This window comes from Eublepharis macularius, chromosome 9 (assembly GCF_028583425.1).
Source record: "Eublepharis macularius isolate TG4126 chromosome 9, MPM_Emac_v1.0, whole genome shotgun sequence".
NCBI lineage: Eukaryota > Metazoa > Chordata > Lepidosauria > Squamata > Eublepharidae > Eublepharis > Eublepharis macularius.
In genome coordinates, this window is record NC_072798.1 from 18727973 (window position 1) to 18753990 (window position 26018).

Here is a 26018-nt window from a genome sequence, read left to right on the forward strand (position 1 = left end):
CTGACATCCAGCTGGGTCAGCTGGAACAAGGGGGGAGTTTTTTAAAGTTTAAATTGCCCTCAGCGAAAATGGTCACATGGCTGGTGGCCCTGCCCCCTGATCTCCCGACAGAGGGAAGTTTAGATTGCCCTCTGCACCATGGCACAGAGGGCAATCTAAACTCCCCTCTGTCTGGAGATCAGGGGGCAGGGCCACCGGCCATGTAACCATTTTCAAGAGGTTCTGGAACTCCATTCCACCGCGTTCCAGCTGAAAAAAAGCCCTGAGTATGAGTGACAATCTATCACATTCCGTCCTCCAAAGAACCTCAATACATTAAGATAACCTATTCACTTCCCCTCCAGTATGATGCTTAAGACAGGGGAGAGATTGGAAACATTCTCCACTCTCATCCTATTCTTTGCTTCACGGAAACACAAAGCTGCCTCATACTAATTCAGATCCTTGGTCCATCCAAGTCAATACTGTCTACTCCAATTGATAGTAGCTCTCCAGGGTTGCAGGCAGAGGTCTTTCAACATTACCTACTACTCAAAGACAAATGATATTTCAATGCAAAGAGATCACATGGTAAGCCTGGGTAGGGGCTACGGCTCTGGGGCAGAGTACCTGCTTGGCCTATAGAAAGTCCCAGGTTCAATCCTCAGCATCTCCAGTTAAAAAGTGATGTGAAAGACCTCTGCAGGAGACCCTGGAGAGCCACTGGAAGTCAGAGTGCACAATACTGATCTTGACAGTCTGACTCAGTTGACAGCTTCATGTCTGGCTAGCTGGAGGGCCGTGGCTGAGTGGCAGAGTGCCTGCTTTGCCTCCGAAGGTCCCACATTCCATTAGGGGTTCCAAATTCCAGTAACTGGTGCTTCCTGAGACCTTGGAAAGACACTGTCCATCTAAGTAGACTACACTGAGCTAGATGACCGGACTTGGGATAAGGCCGGACTCGGCATAGTTCAGCTCAGGGATTTTCTTCTCCATTCTTCTCCATTCATTTAGTATTTATTCATTCAGGTATCTGCTCTTCATACATCTATAGATATCGATATATTGTCGAAGGCTTTCACGGCCGGAGAACGATGGTTGTTGTGGGTTTTCCGGGCTGTATTGCCGTGGTCTTGGCATTGTAGTTCCTGACGTTTCGCCAGCAGCTGTGGCTGGCATCTTCAGAGGTGTAGCACCAAAAGGAACTGCCAAGACCACGGCAATACAGCCCGGAAAACCCATAACAACCAACTATAGATATCAATGACAACATGACCACACGTACCATTATCTCTAATTCTGAACAACAGCCTCAGAATGTGGATCAAAAAACCTGCACAACAGGGCTGCGTACAGAGCACTTTTTTTTTTTTTACAAATCTGAAGGAAGCCCCAGGTTTGCGGAAAAAATATGAAATGTACATTGGAAAGTTAAAACACTCAAAAATCATAGAAACGGTGAGGAAATGAGATCCCTTGAGAGTCCTCATGGGTCCCATACTCATACTTACTAATGTAAAAACTAAGTGTTTTGGCACATTGGCTTTCCCGAATTTCACATGAGCCAGAAGAGCTAAACGTTGTTACAGATAATGTATATTTCCCCGGTTCTTTCAGATCAGTGACAAATTCATGAATATCCTCACCGACTGTCAGAAATTCTGTGAAGTTCTCTAAATCAAGAGAGAAGAATTAGCTGGAACTGGAGAAGATTCTGTCTACAGACAACCTGATTTATACCCAGGGCTTTAATGGTGGCAGCATTGCGAGTCTACAGAGATGAATTAGTACAGGTGATTTTAGTGTCCTTGTTATCAGAGAATTATAAATGGTTGGAACCAATTTACAAGTGTGAAGGAATACAGAACCCACGGAACACATTTCATTCTTGTAATACTAGAAATACAGGAAAGGACTTTTCGCTTTCTCTATCTGGAAAGGTGTTGGTACGTAAACAAAAAACCAAAAAGGACATCTAATAAATATTATTTTGAAACGACAGGCTACATTATCACCCAGAAAAAAATTAGTAGACATAAGCTAATGGCACTTTTCTGTGCAACAGAGCCTCTAAAAAAGACTTCATGAGAAGAGAAGCCTTTGAATGACTGCAACAGGTAGCAGTTCTGACAGCTGCTACAGTCATTTGTCGGAAATTCGAATCTTCCCTTTTTCTCTCTGCTAGCCTCCACCCCTTACAAATGCTTTACAAATCACTCCTAGATTCAGGTCCAGAAGCACCTTAAAGACCAACAAGATTTCCTGGGTATGACCTTTTGAGCTCCTCCTGATTCAAAAGCCCCTGCAGCTCTATTGGAGAATCTCATTCCAACATTCTTCCTCAGTCTGCCCACATGCTCACCTGCTCCCCTCAGTCAACACCTGGCTTTCTATTAGAGCTATGGAGGAATAGGAAATCTCTACTCAGAACCATTTCCTTGTTCTTCTCTGCCACTCTATGACAGAGTACCCAGCATTTATTTTAATGGGGAAAAACACAATCATGGAAGTGATTTAGATCATGGTCATAGAACTGGGGCAAAAGGTGAGTTTTTCCCTTCATGCTTTTCCACCAATAAAAATTTCCATCTCCCTGATGAGCTGCTATAAGACTTGGTAGGGGGGAATGAATAGCATCTGTTGGGTTGAAGATATACTGGGGAAACTAATCCCCACTGCCCCAGCATTGTGGGGTGGATACAAATCAGTTCAGGGAACTTTACAGTTCTTTTTTTAACATAAAAGTTAATAATGGGGAATCTGATTGCAGATACTGCATAGTATCGAGTGCAATGCAGCCTCAATTATTCATTACAGTTTCTAACAGAATTGGCAGACAACTCAAGGCCCAGAAGAATCATCAACTGTACTTTCAAGCCCTCTTCCTACTTGGAACTTTTGTGAACACACAAAAGAGGCTTCATTATTGCCATAATTCTGGACAGGCCTGTTTGTAATGCTACCTTCTCTCTCAATATTAATATGGAAGCCATCAAATGCTGTGGGTGGTTTTGGAGGCAACCAGCTCAACACCATTTGTACAGGGAGGAATGATGGTGGCTCGAGCGTCGGGCTTCCAAACTCCACGGTTGGGCTGCTGTTCTCATAATCCTTCGGCACGGCATTCACAAACTCATCTTCACTCTCTGGAGGCTCGGATTCGTTAATCCACCAATCTGGCTGAGACGTGGTTTCATAATCACTGCTATTGTAGCGGTAATCGGGCCACGTATAGGAAGCGTTTGGGGTTGGCAGTTCCAGCAGATCGTCGAAGAGATGAGTCGTTTTCTCCAACTCTGCTGTATTCTGCAGCCCAAAAAATGATTCTTCTGGGAAAGTTCCACTATGTTCTTCCCAGTTCTCATTTTTGTTTAGCTGGACGATACGCACAGAAATATTTCGAGGTGGGTAGGGAACTGGAAAAGAGGAGTTAAAAAGTATTCACTAAGTTTAATAATATTAGGCTCACAATAATTATTATCACTATATAAACTGGGACTAGAGATGGGCACGAACCAAAATACAAACCAAAATTAAGCACGAAACAGGACGGTTCGTGGTTTGCGAACCACGGTTCATCAGATCCCATTTCTGATGAACCGCCACAAACTTTAGGCTGGTTCGTTTGGTTCATTTTTTGGTTCGTGTCTGTAGACAGCCTGGTGCCAACCAATCAGTTTCTTAGGCAACAGGGGATGGACTTCCTGCAGACCTTCTGCTGACCCAGAAGTGACCTTCTTCTGGCCCAGAAGTGACCTTCTGCTGACCTGGAAGTGATGATTTTCTGACACGGGTGTGACAGTTTCACAAACCAAACAGGTTTGTGAACTAGGGGCAGGTTCGTGAAAGTTCGTGGTTTGTGGTTCGTGAAATCTGACGAACCACAAACTGCATAGGCCGATTCCAGATGACTAACCTTAAGTCGCTTCATGCCGCCCTCTTCCGGATCGCAACGGGGAAAATGCGAAATATCGCGTTTCCTCGCGCGAGTTTTGCGCGTCGTCGCGCAAAACTCGCGCGAGGAAACACGATATTTCACATTTTCCCCGTCGCGATCCGGAAGAGGGCGGCATGAAGCGACTTAAGGTTAGTCATCTGGAATCGGCCATAGTTCATTTTTTTCTGGTTCGTGCCCATCTCTAGCTGGGACACACAAGAACTCATGGAGGAAGGAAATTCCACCCCCACTGGCCCCCAATTTCTCCAACCCTCCATTCTGGCTTTGCCCCTGTTTCCCCTACCACTACTGCTTTATCTCCCTTGCCACCCACTGCTCCTTTGTCTCCTTTTCTGTTCCCCAACATTGCTTTCCATTCCTTTGCCAGGCCCTCCATCACCACCTTCTCTTCCTTCTCCATGCCATGGTACCAGGATTTCATGATATCTTAGGTGGCATTCTCTGTTATATGGGGATTTTTTACACACTTTTTTCAGTGTTTTAATAATAGTGCGCTTATATACTGCTCTTCTTGACAGATTAGTACATTCAGAGCGGTGAACAGAGCCAGTGTTATTATTATCCCCTCAATACAGCTGTAGAGCTGCTCTGAGTGGTTTATTCAAGGCCACCTGTTGAGCTCATGGCATAGTAGGATTTGAACCAGCAGAGGGTTCACAGCCCAACCACTCCTTTTTCCATCCACGGTTTCATTGAGTGGAGTTTTTGATCTGTACTCTGGGGTCAGGTTCTGATTTAGATATATAGATGCACACACACAACACATACATGGTGTGCATGACCCTTTACAGAGTACAAGATGACAGGGCCCAGCCTCAAGGAGTTTACAGTCTAAAATCTGGCATAAGGGAGATGACAATAAGAGTGGAAAGAGGTAAGACTACCAGGGGTTGGATCTAGTGGAAAATTTCTGCTGATGGAGAGGGAGAGGATTTTTAGCAATTCCCTCCCACACTGCAGGCCTCTGACTCTTCAGGGGAAAGGGCCTGTCTCCAAGGAGCAGCACATCGAGGGGCATTTGAGGTTGCAGCTGGAGGGAGACACAAGGAAGTCCCACCACTGAGGGAAATCCCTAGGCATCAGGAGTGAGTTTCCATGGGATACATGCAAAGGGAAGAACGTAAGATTACACCTTGCAGTAGTAGTTTGAAAGAACATAACGGAGGGATGCTAAACTAGATGTAATGCTGGAAGTCCTATGAATAAGCTGCTCCTCATTTTTCTTTTCAAAAGCAGGCAGCCAAATCTCCTGTTTAAATTGGGACCATAATGCAGTGGGCTTCCCAGCAAGCTAAAAATGACTTCTTCTGCACTTGTTTTTCCAACTTGTAACAGCTTGGAGCAAACAAACAGATCTTGATCAAAATCTATATAGGCCTCTGCGTTTACCCCAATGGGACAAACTGCAAGTAGGGATGTGCACTTCAAAACATTGGGGGGTTTGCTCAGGTATGTCTGAAGGCACATCTCCAGCCCCAATGGCTATAAAGCTTGTATGGGGTCACAACTCTTTAGCAGGAAGGGGTGGGATGAGAGGAACATCCTTGTTTAACACCCTTGCTGAGGAACAGCTTTTCCCTACCTATTCCAGGTATTCCATAAAGTTTGAGTGTGGTGTGTTTGTATGTTTATTGGTCCGTTTATATAGTTTCCCTCCTACTATTAAGCTTCTATGGGTCCCTTCAGGGAGAAAAGCAGGGTTTCAATCCTTAAATACATATTAATGGGTCAGGAAAATGACAAGAGGAGAAGAGTGGTCCAGATCCAAAAATCCCAGGGAAGCTAATTCATGGAAATTCCATTATTGCGATCGATCTGACCCTGAGCATTGCAAGACAGATTAATATTGGTAAGTGTCCCCCCTCCTGCACTTTCCCCACAAAGAGAATTCCCAAAGGCAGCATGACCAAGTTTGGTCTCCCACAGATGAGAGACTTCTGCTAATGTATGTGAATAAAGTGCCATCAAGTCCCAGGCAACGTATGCCATTGGGTTTTCACAGTAAGAGACGTTTAGCTATGGTTTGCCATTGCCTGCTTTGGCACAGCAACCCCAAACTTCCTTGGTGGTCTCCCATCCAAGTACTCTGCTCAGCTTCCAAGATCAGCATAGCCTGAGCCATTCCATGGTCAGGACCTGCCAATATATATATCGCCTTTGTGCCAGTTGCTTCATTTACAAGGCTACAAGAAAAACACAGAAGTACTCCTACACGGCAGCTAGTCCCCTCCCCACTATCCCCCCACCCCCACAATCCCTCATGCCTCAGAGAAATCTCTCCGGAAGGGAGGAGGCTTGAGACTAGTTTTCTTTATCATTTCAGAAGCTGTGGACCACAAAAGTAGCCGAAAAACAAACGAGGCATTCATACAGTCTCTGCTGGAGTGCAGCAGCAAGGGCTCCTAGCCTCTCAGATTAACAGGAATTCTCAGGCACAGTTGCAAAACTGAATTAAAACACGTCCCAGACTTTACACAAGTGTCACTTGCAATTTATGTAATACAGCTATTATGTCATATTTTGTAAAGGTCTCAGGTACTGGGCTTCAAGGCAGAAACAAATTAAGAGACGGGGGAGGGCAAGAGGCACGGTGCAATATTGTCTTTCCCCCCATCTTATAAGGAGGGTCAGTCACAAGCAGGGAAAGACATCATCTGTCTTCTTTAAGGATGGCAGGGAGGAGACTGCTGCCTGAGGCCGAAGGCATGAGAATGCTCTTCTGAGCAATGGCATTATAACGAACAGCATTCTGGACTTGTACCAAGGACGCCTGGATTCACAAACCCCTCTTAGCCCATAAATGCAACATCAAACCAGACGAGACGGATGCTTGATCTCCCAACATCTTTTGAAGATGCATTGCAAGTGTGAATGGCTGCAATGCACTTTAGGGCCACGTTGCAGGGAGGGAGTCTAGGGATGCCAATTCTAGGTTGGGAAATTTATAGATTTGGGTGCGGGGCCTTGGGAGGGCAGAGTTTAGAAGGAGAGGGAACTCAAGTAGATATAATACCATATAGCCCACCCTCCAACGCTACCATTTTCTCCAGGAGAACTGATCGTTGTTGATTGGAGACTGGCTCTAATTCCAGGAGAACTCCAGGCCCTGCCTGGAGATTGCAACCCTAGGAAAGGCTGGGTTTAATGCTTTCAGCCCAGAACAATTTTGTCTATTAAATTTGCTCTCCCCGGTTAGAGGCAGGGAGGTAAGTAGTTGGGCTGTTGCATTCATGCCCTCCTGGACTTCCGAGAGTCAGGTGGGTGGGGCCACCTGACATGTGACCTCTTTGGGGAACTGCCGGAACTGTGTTCCTGCACGTTCCCCCTCAAAATGAGCCCTGGAAAAGATCCTACTATAGAGCAGCCTGAGTAGCCTGTGTGTAGCCTGAGTTTGTCAGAACTTGGAACCTAATCAGTGTCGGCCACAATTAGTACTTGCATAGGGCAGAGACCACCAAGTTGACTAGGTTTGCTAAGCAGAGGAAGGCAATTGCAAACCACCTCTACTTGTTTCCTGCCTGGAACATCTTGCAGATGAGGTTGCCATGAGACAGCTGTGACTCGACGGCATATTTGTTATTATAACCCAATTAGTCTGCTTTCTTGAAAAGCTGTATGGCAGGTCTCTTTGTATGTATAGATAAGCATGCATGGAACCATGAGCCACATATCTTTCTCACACACACTCCCACATTCTTGTGCTTACCTGTTCGATGCTGCTTGGGTTTGTGCGTTACCCCGCTGTATTCCACCAGTGTGCTTTTATTGAATGTTGCTTCAGATACCAGCTGAAACGTGATGTTGCTGTAACATATTCCTGGCAGCCAGTGATTGAAAACAGTTTTGCCTTTAAAGAAATCTGTGCGGTGGTAAATAAATAAGTAAGCCGGGGATTCCAAAAGGCTGCCTTCAGATAACAGAGCAGCATGTATTCAATTAGCAAAACTTCCCAGCTTCACAAGGTTTAGGGATAAATATTGCTTGGCACAGTCTCAAGGATTTAAAATAAATAAATTCAGTAACAGGCAAATCTACTAGGTTTTCCCTCCCCCCTCCTTTCTGGCTGTCAAAAGTACTTCGATGCTAAACTTGGGAAAGTAAACATGGAAGCTGGCAAAGTAATTGCAACTGGCAACATGTTTTATCTGATGTTAAGCATTTCAAAGAGCAGAAGATAAAAATCTTTCCCATCCCTGATACTGACTCCATGCAAGAGAGCCCAAAACTGCCAAAGGACAAAATGCATAGAACACAGATGATGGGAAAGAAGCGGAGCCTGGGAAACTGAGGGCCACATTAGCTCACCAGCCCAAGGCAAGTCACAACTACTTCTGGGCTAGCTACCTCCCAAATGTAACCATTGTATGATTCAACGTGACTGCAAATTCCACAAAATCTAGAATTTGGGACAAATTTTGAAAGTTCTCCTCCTGTAGATATATCCTGGACCTGATCCCAGATTGTTGAAGGATCAGACCCAAGGTGAAGGGAACCTGGATAAGGCCCTGAGGAGATTCTTAGGGCCTGGCACAAGGCACTGTCATCACCAGGGCTTTTTTTCTGAGAAAAGAGGTGGTGGAACTCTGTGGGTTGCCCTCAGAGAAAATGGTCACATGGCTGGTGGCCCCGCCCCCTGATCTCCAGACAGAGGGGAGTTTAGATTGTCCTTTGCGCTGCCAAGCGGTGCGGAGGGCAATCTAAACTTCCCTCTGTCTGGAGATCAGGGGGCGGGGCCACCAGCCATGTGACCATTTTCAAGAGGTTCTGGAACTCCGTTCCCCCGTGTTCCCCCTGAAAAAAAGCCCTGGTCATCACCAACCACACTAAGAGCTCGAAGCCAAATTTCCTGCTTTGGCCTGTGACTTCCACTTTGCAAATAAAGCCCCTTTACTATACTTCACATGACTTTGCAAGAGGAGTTCCCGTGTTTCTTGGGTAGCCTAGATGCACTGTCCCTACTATAGAAAGGTTCCTAACACTGCCTCAGCAAATGCCAGATGATCTGGGGAGAGAGTAGGGTGGACAGATTTAGGGAGGATGTGATGTCACTTCTGGGTGACATCTATGCTGCCTCCCCTAGTCTCGGCGGCATGGAGGACAATCTAAACTCCCCTCTGTCTGGAGATCAGGGGGCGGGGCCACTGTCCATGTGACCATTTTCGAGAGGTGCTGGAACACTGTTCCACCGCGTTCCAGCTGAAAAAAAGCCACAGAGTTCATAATTCCTTAATGCAGTATATGAATCTTGGTGACTCATAATGATCACCTCCATGAAGAATGCAATCATTATAGTCCTTCTGAGTTTTCCTCCAGTTGGGATTTTAAATCCACACTCTTCCCACTCAATTACTTAATGGTTTCATTTAAATAGATTATTCACTTGTTGTGTGAACTGTTCCTTATGCTTAATTTAACAGAAGATGCATGCATTTGCTAAGATACACATATCATAAATGGTATCAGTATAATATTCATAAAAGCTTTAACAGTACTATAGTGAACCTAGTTACAATACCTTTCCTCTGGAGAGCTACTCTTATGTCACTCCTCCACACACTATCAATTAAGTTCAAACATCAGAAATGTAAATTATAGGGTTGATATACCATGTTTGCATACTGCAAATGATTTCATACTGTAATTCCCCCCATCTCTCCTCTCTCTGTGTATGTACAAAGATGACCTTCTCTAATTCTATTTTTATTCTTTTAAGTATTATTTATTGATATGTTTATGTAAAAACTAAAAATCTTTAAGAAAAGTAAAGATAAAAAAGAAACACATTATAATAGCTGTATTGTCGAAGGCTTTCACGGTCGGAGAACGATGGCTGTTGTGGGTTTTCCGGGCTGTATTGCCATGGTCTTGGCATTGTAGTTCCTGACGTTTCGCCAGCAGCTGTGGCTGGCATCTTCAGAGGTGTAGCACCAAAAGACAGAGATCTCTCAGTGTCACAGTGTGGAAAAGGTGTAGGTCATTTGTATCTACTCAGGAGGGGTGGGGTTGAGCTGAGTCATCCTGTAAGAGTTTCCCAGGGTGTGGAATGCTAATGGCAGGAGGCTTCACTGTATCCTGAGGAGGTTCTTTTGCATATGGATTGGTGCTTGATGTGCTAATCTTCTCTGCAGGGCTATTGTCGGGGATAGAATGTTTTGTTAGCCTGGTGTTTTTCAGAACTGGAAACCATGCTCTGTTCATTCTTAAGGTTTCTTCTTTCCTGTTGAAGTTTTGCTTATGCTTGTGAATTTCAATGGCTTCCCTGCGCAGTCTGACAAAGTAGTTGGAAGTGTTGTCCAGTATTTTGGTGTCCTGGAATAAGATACTGTGCCCTGTTTGAGTTAGGCTATGTTCAGCCACTGCTGATTTTTCAGGTTGTCCAAGTCTGCAGTGTCTTTCATGTTCTTTTATTTTTGTCTGGATGCTACGCTTTGTGGTCCCGATGCAAACTTGTCCACAGCTGCAGGGTATACGGTATACTCCTGCCGAGGTGAGGGGGTCTCTACTGTCTTTTGCTGATCGTAGCATCTGTTGTATTTTTCGGGTGGGTCTGAATACTGCTTGAAGGTTATGCTTTTTCATAAGCTTTCCCATCTGATCAGTAATTCCTTTGATATATGGCAAAAACACTTTTCCTGTAGGAGACTGTTTTTCCTTGGTTGTTTGATTCATCCTGGGTTTGATTGCTCTTCGGATTTCATTTCTGGAGGGAAAACTCCCATTCCTGGATACCTTGGTCATCCGCAAAGCAAACTTTCAGTTAGATCACAGGGTCTACAGGAAACCAACTCACACTGATCGGTACTTACACAAAAACTCCAATCACCACCCCCGACAGAAAAGAGGCATAATGAAAACATTAGTGGATCGTGCAAGACGGATATGTGAGCCGCACTTTCTCAATGAGGAAATTAATCATCTAAACCACGCACTTCAGGCAAATGGCTACTCCAGAAATGAAATCTGAAGAGCAATCAAACATAGCCTAACTCAAACAGGGCACAGTATCTTATTCCAGGACACCAAAATACTGGACAACACTTCCAACTACTTTGTCAGACTGCACAGGGAAGCCATAGAAATTCACAAGCATAAGCAAAACTTCAACAGGAAAGAAGAAACCTTAAGAATGAACAGAGCATGGTTTCCAGTTCTGAAAAACACCAGGCTAACAAAACATTCTATCCCCGACAATAGCCCTGCAGAGAAGATTAGCACATCAAGCACCAATCCATATGCAAAAGAACCTCCTCAGGATACAGTGAAGCCTCCTGCCATTAGCATTCCACACCCTGGGAAACTCTTACAGGATGACTCAGCTCAACCCCACCCCTCCTGAGTAGATACAAATGACCTACACCTTTTCCACACTGTGACACTGAGAGATCTCTGTCTTTTGGTGCTACACCTCTGAAGATGCCAGCCACAGCTGCTGGCGAAACGTCAGGAACTACAATGCCAAGACCATGGCAATACAGCCCGGAAAACCCACAACAGCCATTATAATAGCTATTCATTACATTTAATCTCAAACCAACTAGATACATCTTTTTTTACAGTAAACAATGTATAGATGAGGGGACAATTTGTAATTCTTAGGAGCTTAACTATTGGAAAACTGTAAACCAGGTTTGGTGAATATATCAAGGCACTTTTTATGACGGCAGAGAGGTGTAAGAGAGATCCTAAAAATCCAGAAGGCAGAAATGTGCCATCTTTTAATGTCTTTTAATATTGTTGGGTTGTTTTTTTGCCAGGGGGGGGAGGTTTGCCCATAAAATCAAGTCGACTAGACGAATGATAAATACCTGAGGTAAACAAAGGCTACAGATGTTCAAAATGTCCCCACATACTGGCTGTCATTGCTCTGGCTTTAGTTTATTGAAATGAGACCTCTCTTACAGTATGGTAAACTGCTGAAAAGTTATGACAAATTGTAACTGCTTCAACATTTTTTAAAAAGCACCTGTCTGAACACAAGGGCAGTTTGTGCTGATTGGGTGTTGCACAGAAAGAAGGGGCAGTGATGTCACTCTGATGCGCATCTGAGAAGCAGCACACGTGAGAATATGGAAAGCGACTCAATCAGGGCTTTTTTTCTGGGGAACGAGGTGGTGGAACTCAGTGGTGGAACTCAGGACTGCACAACGGCGTCACTTTGGGTCAGCTGGAACAAGGGGGGAGTTTTATAAAGTTTAAATCACCCTCGGCGAAAATGGTCACATGGCCGGTGGCCCCGCCCCCTGATCTCCAGACAGAGGAGAGTTTAGATTGTCCTCCGCACTGCTCCCCTCTGTCTGGAGATCAGGGGGCGGGGCCACCGGCCATGTGACCATTTTCAAGAGGTGCCGGAACTCCGTTCCACTGCGTTCCCTCTGAAAAAAAGCCCTGGACTCAATAATATTATGCATGGTGTGGAAAGAAAGAGCATCTTCTGCCACTGTCATAATATAAGTACTTTAGGTCAACCACTGAAGTAGGTTCAGGACAGAAAAGGAAGCAGTTCTTCATACACAACACACAGGGTTACCAGCCTCCAGGTAGTGGCTGGAGATCTCCCGGAATTACAACTGGTCTCCAGGCCACAGAGATTAGTTCACCTGGAGAAAATGATTCCTTCACACTTTCTCCAGGTTTCTCCTGGGTTCACCCCCCAGATCTCCGGGAATTTCCCAACTTGGAGCTGGCAACCCTAACAACACATAATCCACGTATGCAACTCACTGCCTCCAGACGGGGTGATAGCCACTATTTTAGACAGCTTTCAAAGGGGACTGGACAATTGTATGGAGGACAGGACCCATCAATGTCCATTAGCTATGGTGGCTGAAGGAAACTGCCACACTCCAAAGCAGAGTGCCTCTCTGAGCACCATTTTCTGGAAGGAAGCAGTGAAAGAAAGACTAGAGCCTTCATACTCTGCTCACAGGCCACCCCAGAGGCATTTGGCTAGCCGCTCTGAGAAATGGGATTTTGAACTAGCTGGACCCATGGTCTGATCCTGCTAACCTTATGTTATGGTTTTATTTTACATTGATATGTGACTGTTGTGTGGGAAGATTATCTCTGTGTGTTGATTGTATGTGACAGGCTGTTAGCATGTGCCGATGGAGAAATTTATGAAAGCGTGAAAGAGGAGAGGATTTGAAAAGGTTTTACACAGACACACACATGAATGCAGAGTTCCAGTTATCGTCACTCTCATTGTGTTTTGTTTAACATGTATTTCCACCTACCTTTATATAACATTGTCCGATAGTCTTTTCCTTCCCAGTAGCTTATATTCACCCGGGTGAAAACATTGTACTTCTCTGGATATTGGATTTCAAATAATACTCCAGTTTCTGGTGATGGCTTATAGTCATAAATGGAAACGCTGGTGACAGGCAGTGGTTCTTAAAGACACAGAGAGAAGACATTTTAACTCTAAAGATAGCAAACTGTGTGCCTTTCCAATGGAAACAGAAAAACCAAAGTCGGGCACAATTCAAGCTCCCATGAGGCCTTTAGGCAGGGCTTTTTTTCAGCAGGATCATGGTGGAACGGAGTTCCAGCACCTCTTAAAAATGGTCAGGGGGTGGGGCCACCAGCCATGTGACCATTTTCACTGAGGGCAATTTAAACTTTAAAAAACTCCCTTGTTCCAGCTGACCCAAAGTGACGTCATTGTGCAGTCCTGAGTTCCACCACCTCTTTTCCCAGAAAAAAAGCCCTGCCTTTAGGCACTGTGGTGACTTTGGATTGGTTCACACATGCATAGAAATAACTTGATTTCTCACCAGATGATATACTGTTGCTGAACTAATAGGACTTCTGAAGAGATAAAAGGTAACATGAAAATTCTGGTTCCATTTTAGATCTCTGATAGCTGTGGTACATTAAAAAGAACAACCAGGGCTGTGCCAGAAGCCAAAAAAAGTGTAAAAAAACCCTAAAGTGATTATTTCTTACATTCTGTTCTCCTCAGTTTCATCCCAAAACAACTCTGTGAGGTAGGCCAAATTGAGAGAGAGTTACTGCCCTTTGGTCGCCAGTGAACATCATAGCTGCAAGGGGATTTGAACATGAGTTTGCCCAATCCCAGCCCATGCTGGCTCTCAGACAGGCTCTTATTTAGTGCCACCACTGCATATGCCACTTTGCCAAGTAGAAGACTGCAGATGTTCTCTCATTTATAACACCTTTCTTTAAATCCAACATCATAAAACCAACCAGAAACACTTTGGCAAGATTGAGGCAATATTGATAGCAAAGATCCTCTGAATTTTCCTTTTTCCCTCAGTACGATACACATACCCCCATCCCTTGTGAACTTTATCACAAATTGGTTCACACCCACAGTCATTACTTGTGGACTACAAAATCAAACGGCAAATTGAATTTGTGAATGAGTTATCACAGATACACCACTGCAGATACAGCTCTTATATCCTCTTACGCAGAATGTTTTTCAACTGAGGAAATTCACACAGTCAGCTGTCAATCATCCAATGAGGAGACACCTAGCAAAATACTCACAGGTGTGACTTATTCCCAAGTGACAGGTGCACCTCTCTGGTCATGCAGCACATGGGTTTTCCACACAATGGTCAGAAGATCAGCTTGTAGTAATAAAAACTCACCCTGTACTTTTAAGACATCTAAACTGCCTGGACCCTATGTACCTCATCACCCGAGCCCTTTTCTAATAATTAAGATCTGCTGATAGGACTGCTTCCATGCACTGCAATCGGATGCCTGTTTCGGAAAATTATGTGTACCACATAACATACACCAAAGCATGCAATATGCACATGTATTTCTTCTGTCATGCATACACACTCAAAAAGACCCAACAACTGAGGTTGCTATAGGGCTGCAACTCCAAGCAAGGAAATTCCTGGAGATTTGGGAGCAGAGACTGAGTGTCAGGTTCTGGCAGTTAGATCCCCATAGTACTCCACTGCACATGTAACCCTTGCCCACTAGAGGGAGATAAAGAGTTGGGGTATTCCTTATAAGGGAAAAAAGGCGCAATTTTCCCTGAGAGACTGGAGGGCCTGAAACTGCAGGGAGAAGCGCTCTCGCCTCAGAAGCACTCCCTTCTATGAACTCTCTATTAATGTTATAGGTATGAGAATTTCTTATACTTATTATTGGAAGGGAGGATTGTGTTTATATTAATTGGCTGTTGGTTTGTAATTTGATTATTGTTGGGACTATTTGAAATAGATATTATATGTACAATTTTCCCTGACAGACTGGAGGGCCTGAAGCTGCAGGGAGAAGCCCTCTCTCCTCAGAAGCACTCCTTTCTATGAACTCTCTATTAATGTTTTAGGACTCCTGTGAAGAACAGAAGGCATCTCAACGTAGAGCAGAGCTACAAGTTGCTGCATTTCAAGGGACTGACCACCATACAGAAGTCAGAAAGACTGAGACCTGGGCCTGCTTGAGTAAAACAGGCCTGTTTTGTTATATGATTGTTGTTACATATGCTTTATTATTGTATTGTTCCAAATAAGATGTTTTTTTCTCAAGTTTGTTCATTGTAATCTTTTATATATATATATATATATATATATATATATATATTTAAAATTTTATTGGATGGGTTAACATATATCACTCATAACATTCAATTAACATCTCCATCCCATTTCAGTTCCCCCCACCCATTCCCCCCTTTTTATAATAGACTTCCAACAGTTTTCCAACCCCCCCTATTTAAATTGCAGTCTATCTGCTATCTCTTCTATTAAACTATATTTAATAATAAAAATCCCTTATCTATCATTATCTATTGTTTAAATATTTCAACTACTGGCAAAGAACTACCTTCCCCCTTTACAAGTTATCCAAAGACCAGATTTTCCCCTTCATATCCCCCTTTCTTTCCATATAGTTCTTAAGTTTCACCCAGTTCATAATAAATTCTTCTATATCTTGTTCTTTAAGTTTCCTTGTTAATTTGTCCATTTCTGCCATGTTCAATAACTTCTGGATCCAATCTTCCACCAATGGTATCTCTTGTGTCTTCCAAAGTTGTGCGTATAGCATCCATTGTAACCTTTTATAAATCCAAGTGTCACAAGGTGGGATCACACTGTCATAGACATGAACTCTCCCAGTTCTCAAATTAGATAAATCTATTTGTTTGATATTGCCCTTGAACAAAACAGGTTATACACACACTCCAGGGTATGAGTTAAAGTTACTTTATTAGAGATCCATCACCATCAGCATACACAGACAAGGGTATTGGCAGAAGTGACATGTAGAAGTTTGGAGGGGTTAGTTATAGGGCGAGTTCCCGCCTGTAGGATATGGACGGTTAGGATTCTGGCGCGAAGGAGCCAGGAAGGGGGGGAGGGGTTTGAGACAGGAGGAGAGAAGAACTGGAGGAGAGAAGCAAAAAATGAAGTCATTTTCAGTTCCCAGGCTCAAGCTGGTACTTAAGGACACATTCTCGAGTGGCTGCGAAAACGAAAGTAAACACCACAGCAGGCACCTGTAAGATAAGCAACTTCCAGCCAAATAGGCCACCGATATGCAACTTCACATACTCTCAGAGGATCAGTACAGAGCACAGAATACAGAAAATACTCATGGTAGATATGTAGGCAGACATATATGACACTGCGGAGGGTGGGGTTTAGAGAGGGGAGGGACCTCAGCAGGGTATAGTGCCATAGAGTCTACCCTATGAAGCAGCCATTTTCTCCAGCGAGAAAGCCACCAGCCTTTATCAAGTGGCTACAAAACTAATTCCACTCCCCATCCTCCCACCAGGGCAACAACACAAGACAGGCCCAATTTATGTATCCAACCAAATGAGAAGTAAAGGTTTCCTTGGACTATACCATTTCAGGCTGCAAGTGAGGGCTTGACTTTTGAATTGCCTCCATCTAAACTCCTCAGAAAGAGACAACGCTCCTTGACATAACATGTTTTCAACATACAGAGACATATATATTCAGGGGAACATTCAAACAATTCCTTGCCTGCCATCTGACGTGGTACAGTCTAGGAAAACCTTTATTCTTTGATTCATCCAACTGAGCATTAAAAATTTGCTTAAAATAGAAACACAAATAGAAATTTCCAAGCTTTTAAATAACTGCTGATTCTGACCTGGCCCCTCAGTCTGAATCCCTGGTTTCTCAGATGTAGTCTGAGCTGCTGCTCAGTAGAGTTGCCAGCCTCCAGGTGGTGGCTGGTTATCTCCCCTGAATTATAACCTATCTCCAGGTGACAGTGACCAGTCCCCTGCAGAAAACAGCTGTCTTGGAAGGTGGATTCTACAGCATTTTACCCAGTTGAGCTCCCCTTCACAACCCTGCCCTCTCCAGGCTCCACCCTGCCAAATCTCCAGGAATTCCCTACCCAGAGCTGATAAATCTACTGCACAGAGATGGCCTCACTCTACCGAACCACCCATTTTACTAACTGATTCCCTTCCTCTGATCTGCCACCCCTCAAAATGGGTTTTCCCACAGCAATCGCATAACACTGTATAACATTCTTGAAGCACCATATACATGCCATATACACACATGCCTTGGAAACCAATCCGGGTCAATGGCTATTTAAAGATATGGCATGTAAAGCATATATGAAACATAAAAGCTAAGCTGTATTGGCGACAACTCAGTTTTTATCCTGGCGCAAGTGCACTGAGGGGCCTGTGGGTGCGCCTGTGCCAGGATAAAAGCTCTGAGGAGCTGTGGCACTGGCAGGGAGGCGCAGCGTGGTCTCACAGCCACCATGGAGGGGCGGGGCTCTGCACGGTCGCTGCAGGACCTTGGGAGGTCCACACCAGGCCTTCATGCTACCTGTAGCAGTCCTCTGAGGCCTTAGTAGAACACATGGAGGCCTGCTTTGAGGTCATGTTCTCTATATTGCAATATATAAACCAACTTTTCCAGCCCTTGTTTGTCTCATTCCTTTGTTTCAAGTTGGGTCGGGGCAAAGCTGCACAGTTCTGTGTAACAATGGCTATTTAAAGATATGGCATGTAAAGCATATATGATACATAAACACCAAGCTGTATTGGCGACAACTCACTTTTTACCCAGGCGCAAGTGCACTGAGGGGCCTGTGGGTGTGCCTGCACCAGGATAAAAGATGAGTTGTTTGCGGCAGACCTCTGAGGAGCTGTGGAGCTGGCAGGGAGGCGCAGCGTGGTCTCGCAGCCACCATGGAGGTGGTGGGAAGGCCGTGCCAGAGGGGCAGGGCTCTGCATGGCCACTGTGGGATCTTGGGAGGTCCACGCCAGGCCTTCATGCCACCTGCAGCAGGCCTCTGAGGGGCCACAGAGCTAGTGGGGAGGAACAGTGCAGAGGAGCTCCACCCTCTATGTGGCCTTCCCGCCATCTCCACAGCAGCTACAGGGCCTTGGGAGGGCTGCACCAGCATGGCTCTCCCAAAGCACTGCTACAGCCCATTGTATTTATTTTCCCAGTGGACTCTTTTACTAGTTTTACATATGTGCTGAAGAAACGCTGGTGCGCCTGAAGCATTCCTGTCTGTTTCCTGACACACGAAGGCACCCTTAGGCACCTTGGACAGTAGCATCTCAGCAGTAATTGCTTCATTTTTGGAACGGTCTGGTCAGGAAGTGCTTCTTACCCAGAAAGATTTCAGTTTACCCTCATGCAGTTAAAAGGCACACGGAGGCTGCACTTCTCTTTCACTGCTCTGTGGCTTCCACAAGCTTCCTTTTCTACCTCTGCATTACAGTTTATTAATTATATTGACTTTATAGAGTGAGCGACTGAATTAGCGTCTTACATCGTCCTGGAAGATATTAAATAAGGAGCGGAAGCTGAATTCCCTTTTATTACAAATTTATTTTGGTTGAGATCTTTTGATTTAATTATCTGATGATTTGATTATGCAGAAGGCATCATAAACCGTCTCCCTTTCCTGCCATCTTCTCCCTTTCCTGCCATTTTCCTTCCAGCAGTATGTTATCAAACCAATATAGAATATTGTTTAGAGACACTCCGCTCATATTGCTTTTTTGGAAGAAAGATACCTCTAGCAAGGTCAGAGAAGGAGACAAAATCTGCCTTTCAAGCAAGAGAATGTGTGTTTATTTTTAAATATACTGACAAGGTGGGAGAGAAAGAATACATAGAACTTTTCATATTTGTCCTACCCCACAGGAAGTAGAAGAGGCAGATTAAAAACGCAAATAACATGTAATAGCAGCTTCAACTGCATCGTGTCCCACTGCACCACTGTGTTGAATGATAACCGCACATTCCGCATCTTACATTGGCACCAACAAACACTCCCTTTTGCATCTACAAAAGCTCTCAAGGATGCTTTAAGCCAGCCTTTAGGAGAAGAGACATGTCAGGAAAATAGAGCAACCTCATTCAGATGGCTTTGCTAACATTAGGATCCTGCAATGGCTGGGCACTCAATGTTCAAATCTCCACCCAGGTTCAAATCTCCACTCGGCCAGGAAAGCTCACTGGGTGACCTTGGGCCAATCATGCCCTCGCAGCCTAAACCTCCCTCAGAGAATCAAGGGCAGTCTTAGTGACTCTGCGGCCCTGAGCAAAAGTCCAGCGTGGGACCCTGAAATCACTCCCCCCACCACCAGGACCAAGCAAGGGGTGGCAATTGCCCCATGCAAGGCGGGTGGAAGTCACCGCTGTCTCTGGAAGCCAGCTGCCCAAGTCCCAGATGGGACAGGTATGAGAGTGAGAGACTGCAAGAGATTGCTGTTTATCAGGGATGGCCCAAGGGGTTGGGCCCCCCATGTGGCATGGAGCCCAGGACAGCTGACCTGGTCGCCCATTAGCTGAGACCACCCCTGGAGAGACTGGTTAGACACACAACAACCCTGCAATGTAGATTAGGATGAGAAACAGCCCAAGACCACCTTATGGAGCATTATAGCTAAGCATGGGTTTGACCCCAGATCTCTGCAATCCAGATCCACTGCCTCTCCAGTTCACCACCCTGGATGATGGCTTTAGCCCACATTCCCCATCAAAGCACACATTCATTTCTTCCCATAGAGAGAACAAGATGGAGGATTTACAGCATGCTGCCTTCTCCACTCTCATGAACATATAAACTTTATTCTTTCAATGCAATCATCCCTGCGACAAAGAACGAGATCGATACAGAGCTTGGGGGGGGGTGGAGCCAGCATCAATCCGACTCAGCCTTGGTAACGTTATTAGGCATGCCTTAAAATCCAAGCCTTGAGATGGAGAAAGGACAATACAAGTGTGCCATTTTGAATGCATGATATAAAACGGATTTCCAGAGGGAAATGCTGCAGATTTCACTCAATATAATAAATAGAGAGATTATTTTCGATCATTATTTGGGCTAATTCATATAGTTGATGCCATGCTATCACCTCTAAGAAACAGCTAAAGAGTTTTGGGGTGCTCAAAGACCCAGCCTTGCTGTGTGAAAAGCAGGGGCGAGTCCTGCCCAACAGCACCTTCTATCAGTCTGCAAACTCTCTCCTTTCTTAGACTCACCACATCTGGCAACACTGATCCATGCTTTTGTAACCTCGTGGTTAGACTACTGTAATGCACTCTCTGTTGGACTGCCCTTGAAGATAACCCAGAAACTGCATCTGGTCCAGAATGCAGCAGCCTAATTGACAGGGGACATGTCTTGCCTGTTTTAAAACAGCTAAATTGGGTGCTGGTTTGTTTCTGAGTTCAATTCAAGGTGCTGGTTATGTTTTGAAAGCCCGTCAGGGCTTGAAGTAGGGATCCCAGACCCCCGGTGGGGGCAGTGGATCTCCCACCACCCCTCCCCACAACCGTCCCACTTACCTGAGCAGTGGGGGGGCACACCTTCCTTGCGCGCTCCCCCGAGGCACGGCGCACTCCTGTGCACCACCGGGATCGGGCCTATTTTGGCCCAGATTGGGGCCGCTGCAGAGCGCAGGAGCGCTCCTGCGCTCTACAGTACTCAAAATGGGCCTGATCCATGGCAGAACGGGCCCGTTTTCAGCAGCTGCAGAGCGCAGGAGCTGCACTTTGCAGCGCCCCCAAATGGGCCCATTTCGGCATGGATCAGGCCCGTTTTTGAGGCGCTGTGCAGCGCAGCTGCTGAAAAATGGGATCGGGCCTGTTTTTGAGGCGCTGCGCAGTGCTGCGCTGTGCAGTGCTCAAAACAGGCCCGTTCTGCCATGGATCGGGCCCATTTTGAGGCACTGTGCAGCGTAGGAATGCTCCTGCGCTCAGCAGTGCCTCAAAACCGGGCCTGATCCGCGGCAGAATGGCCCGTTTCGGGCGCGTTCTGCAGTGCCCGGCCGCGCGATGACATCACCCCCTCTCCTCAAAGGGAAGTGCCAGGCCCCTGTCTCCCGCCGGGAGATTGAGGGGGCCTGGCAACCCTAGCTTGAAGCATACATAACTGAAGCACCATCTCCTCCCTTATGCTCCACCTACATTCTTCAGGCTGCCCCCTGCTGGCTGTTCGCCACTTAAGGTGCCTGAGTTGGGATTTGGACCTGATTCTTCCAGAACTTAGTCGGACACTCTAACCACTGTGCAAGGCTGATTAGAGTGCTGGACTACAGAAAAAGCTGAACCAACACGCTGAATATTCCAGTGCTGTTTTTCCTTTGTACTTCAAGTCAGTTTCAGCTATCAAGATGTCAGAATGTTCTCTCAGCAAGACAGAAAGTTAATGCAGTTCTGAACACGGGTCAGCAACAGCTACTGGCCTCCGATGCCTGATCTGATGAACATAAATTGGCAGCCCAAAAGAAGGACATCAGCTTGAAATAGGTCACGTTATAAATGGCAGCGGAGTCAGATCTGCAGCATAAAGTTGCCACCAAGTTAAAAAATCAGCATTATGAGCTGCGAAGAATTACACGACGAGCCCCTTGAGTTTGAACTCCATCAGAATCTCTGGTGATCTTAGGGGGTGGTAGTAGCAGGTGTGGATTTCACTCGTGAAGCTGCCTCCCACTAAGTCACAGCATTGATCTGTCATCAGTGTTATCCATTATGACTGGCAGCAACTCTCCATGGTCTCAGGCAGAGATTGTTCCCGTTACATACTACCTTATCCTTTTTAACTGGCAATACTGGGGATTGAACCAGGGACCTTGTGCATGCCAGACAGATGCTCTACCACTGAGCAACAGCCTCTTCTCTTAAATGTCTTCATTATGTAGGAAGGAAACTATCCCTGGACCTACTGTTATAGCCCCATGCCAGCTGTTGCCTTTTCCCCTACCACTACTCAATGGCAGTTTTACTTTCTTTCCCCCATACTGATTTTCTAGCTGCGATGCTTAAATGCTTCTAAGTTTATTGCGAATACTGTAATTTGCAGTAAATTTCATATGGGGAATTATGATAAGGAAATGAAACTCAGCAGCAGTCATGTAGAAAATCCACCTTTGAAAACCAATTGTTTCTGCTGAGCAGTAAAACTGGCTGCCATGAAATCTTCAGCAATAGGTAAAAGAAAGAGAAAGTGAACCTTCAGGAATCTGATTGGCTAGCAAATTCCAGGCAGGGCTCACTCACTCACTCACTCACTCACTCACTCACTCACTCACTCTGTCTCTCTCTCTCACACACACACACACACACACACACACAAAGTCTGGACTTGCTAATTCCCCAAATTTTAGCAGGAAATACACTACTGCAATTTGATCCTCTGAATTTACCTTGTCAATTTCATCTTTGCTGAAGTTTCCCAATATTATTAGTTAGTTTTGGTTCAAAGCTGTTTCACCGAATTTCAACAGAACTTTGGTCAGGTTACATACAGGGTGTCCACATGAAAACTACAGTTTTGAAAAAGTACAGCTTCAGAATGGGGTGACATAATGTAATACTTTCTTGCATATGGTAATGCAACTCAAAATTTATTGAAGCAAAAAAATGTGTTCTGGGGATCATGTTCTGTGAGATGGAATGTGACACTGAGCGAACCTGGAGTTACAACATTGACTTGCTATCCTCCAGGCGAAAAGGAGAGCTCATATCAAAATGGAATTTGGATAACCAGGGTCGGTGCCACCCTTGAGGCGGTGAGGCAGGTGCTGAGGTGCTGAAGGGAGCGCCAGAGGGGGTGCCAGGGGCAGAGGCGTGCGCCACAAAGCTGGTGTGCCTGGCCTGCAGCTGCTGCAGCTGGCCAGCCCTGTGCCACCGCCACCACCAACACACACCCCCGGCTGGGCACAGCAGCCATGGGCCAGGCACAGCAGGTGTCCGGGGCGGTGTGCGGAACCTCCCTAGCCACCTGCTGCACCCAACTGGGAGTGCGGGCAGCCTCTGCACGCCGTCCCAGCCACCCGCCGGCCAATGGGGCCGGCTTGCTGCGTGATGACATCATCATGCAGTGACGTCATCACACAGTCCAGGGGGGGCACACATGCGCACTATGTGCACGCACACATAGGGGCAGCCGCGGGCACCAGAAACCCTGGCACTGCCCCTGTGGATAACTGTATGTAAAAACAACAGGGTTTGACTCCAGTGGCACCTTAGAGACCAACAAGATTTTCAGGGTATAAGCTTTCAAGAGTCAACGCTCCCTTCTTCAGAGTTTTGGTTATAGATCTAGAGGAGTTAGCCGTGTTAGTCTGTAGTTGCAAAATAGTAAAGAGTCCAGTAGCACCTTTAAGACTAACCAACTTTATTGTTGGTTTTTGAGATGCATCTGACAAAGAGAGCTGTGGGTCTCGAAAGCTTATGCTACAATAAAGTTGGTTAGTCTTAAAGGTGCTACTGGACTCTTTACTATCTTCAGAGCTTTGACTCTTGAAAGCTTATACCCTGCAAATCTTGTTGGTCTCTAAGGAGCCACTGGACTCAAATCCTGCTGTTCTACTGCGGGCCAACACAGCTACCTACATGAAACTATCTGTATGTAAAAATAAACTTTCAAATAAATTTTTGGATAAGTTCTATTCAGTGAAGGAAACTTCACTACTATGAAGTCTTTGAATTCAATGCTTGTTGTGATTCAAAGGTGTAAAGGTTCCATGAAACAAACGTGTGAAGGTTTCATGTAGATGCCCTATATAAATTTCCAGAAGTATGCCGCTAATTCTTCCCATGCAGAGTGGTTTCCAATAGAAAGGCTGAACAGAGACCCCAAAGTCAGTGACAGGGGTGGGGTACAGTGGGGAGATGGGATTTACACATGGGTGTAATAGATAGACAGAGAGAGGGAGAAAGGGTTCAAATACACAAGCAGATCTACAGCACAAATAATGTTGTCCAGTCTTCTTACCACTCATTAGTGATTGGGTTGCTCATGCAAGCTTTTATTTTTCAAGCTCACAGACCCTTTCATTCTCCATCCCCAAATTCTCCTCCCCTTTTAAGGACTAATCACGGCAACCAAGTTATCTCAATATGCAAATGATGCTCTAATCTAACGACGTTCGCTGGAATCAATAAAGAGCTTGTTGCCAATTATCTGGATGTTTTTGGATGTATATTTCCAAACAAAATCTAAGCTATTAGCAAACAATATTATCCAAGGCACAACATTTCAATTTCATTTGGGTGCAAACCGAGCCACAGGCCTGTTAATTATTTAAGAATTATTCTAATAGTTGATTTATCAGAATGGGTTCAAATTAATTTAAAAAAACACAGGCATCTAAAGCTTAAAGAAGATCTAAAATGCTGAGGCAAGTTTTGGTTGTCAAGGTCTACAAGAATATTTATAGAACGAATATCTATTTTACTGACATTCTTGTTTTGTTTTAGTAACACCTCGTTGTTGATACTTCTGTCTTTTTTGGAAAGGTTGGATGCGTTTCTTTGGTGAAAGAAGAAATAACACAAAACCATGGGCTTTCATTGAACTACAATTAGTTTGTAAATCTGCAGGTATGTGGGTCCAAGACCATTCAGGGGTTTGTAGATGATAACCAGAACCTTGAATTGAACTCGATAACTCCAGTGGAGTATCTGTAAAATGGGTGTAGCATGCACATTCTGCATGGTATCCAATGGTAACTGGGCTGTGACATTTTGCAATAACTGGAGTTTTCCAAGTTGTCCTGAAGGAGAGAAGCATATTATTCAATCAATGCCAATGTGCATACAATAAGGAGGACAGACCTTGCTTATTGTCAGGGCTTTTTTTCTGGGAAAAGAGGTGGTGGAACTCAGTGGGTTGCCCTCAGAGAAAATGGTCACATGGCTGGTGGCCCCACCCCCTGATCTCCAGACAGAGGGGAGTTTAGATTGCCCTCCGCAAGGCGCGGAGGGCAATCTAAACTCCCCTCTGTCTGGAGATCAGGGGGCGGGGCCACCAGCCATGTGACCATTTTCAAGAGGTTCCGGAACTCCGTTCCACCGCGTTCCAGCTGAAAAAAAGCCCTGCTTATTGTTATACACCAATAGAATTATTGCTTTGGTTAATGCTGTGGCTGGATAGCAAAGATAGATCATGGTACCGTATGGAAGCATATTCCTTTCGACTCCCCATTTATAGAACTTTTCTAGCTCTTTCAGAAATCGCAGAGATGGCTGGTAATTAAGAAACTGATTCTTAGTCAAAATTTAATTACTTAGAATAAATGAAAAGAGATTTGTTCCCCAGATGTTTCTCCTTTAGTATTAGTTACAAATTATCCTGGTTTAAATTTTAATAAAACATTAGGGAATACTTAGCTATGGATGGATAAATGTGTGGGCTCTTACAAGGCCTCATGCTCAGCTATCATTTTATATCCTATGGACAAAACTAAAAAGAATGACAGGCAGTTAGTCTCACTATGATTTTTTCGTCAGCTATGGCTTTTGGTGGCCAGAAAATCTGAAATTCTAACAGGCTGACAAGCTCGGAGGAATTAATCTTAGGACAACTTAATAAGAAAAGGCTTTTAGCAAAGACCAGTGGATCACTGGTCACCAAAGAATGAAAAGGAAAAGATTTAGGAATTTCTGTCTCTGGGGAAACTTGTAGGGCACTCGTAAATCAATATATCCTTTCCCACTTTCATTCGCGAGGCACAACACAAAGTTTTTTATTGACAATGTTTGACGCCAGAATAATTAAAAAACAATAGTTTGAGGTGTGTGTGTTGGAAATGTCATCTACTACAAGCCCGTGAGAGTTCCAA

General features: G+C 45.0%; 1 protein-coding gene across 1 annotated transcript in view; it reads right to left on the reverse strand.

Moving 5' to 3' along the window:
• Positions 1–26018, reverse strand: part of PTPRO (protein tyrosine phosphatase receptor type O) — a 100186-nt gene that overhangs the window by 71801 nt on the left and 2367 nt on the right. Inside the window, exons 2-5 of the mRNA XM_054988604.1 lie at positions 13171–13329; positions 7644–7796; positions 2943–3395; positions 1491–1652 (exon numbers count right to left, since the gene is read on the reverse strand). Coding sequence (XP_054844579.1) covers positions 1491–1652; positions 2943–3395; positions 7644–7796; positions 13171–13329 — 927 coding nt within the window. The remainder of the gene's footprint in view (positions 1–1490; positions 1653–2942; positions 3396–7643; positions 7797–13170; positions 13330–26018) is intronic.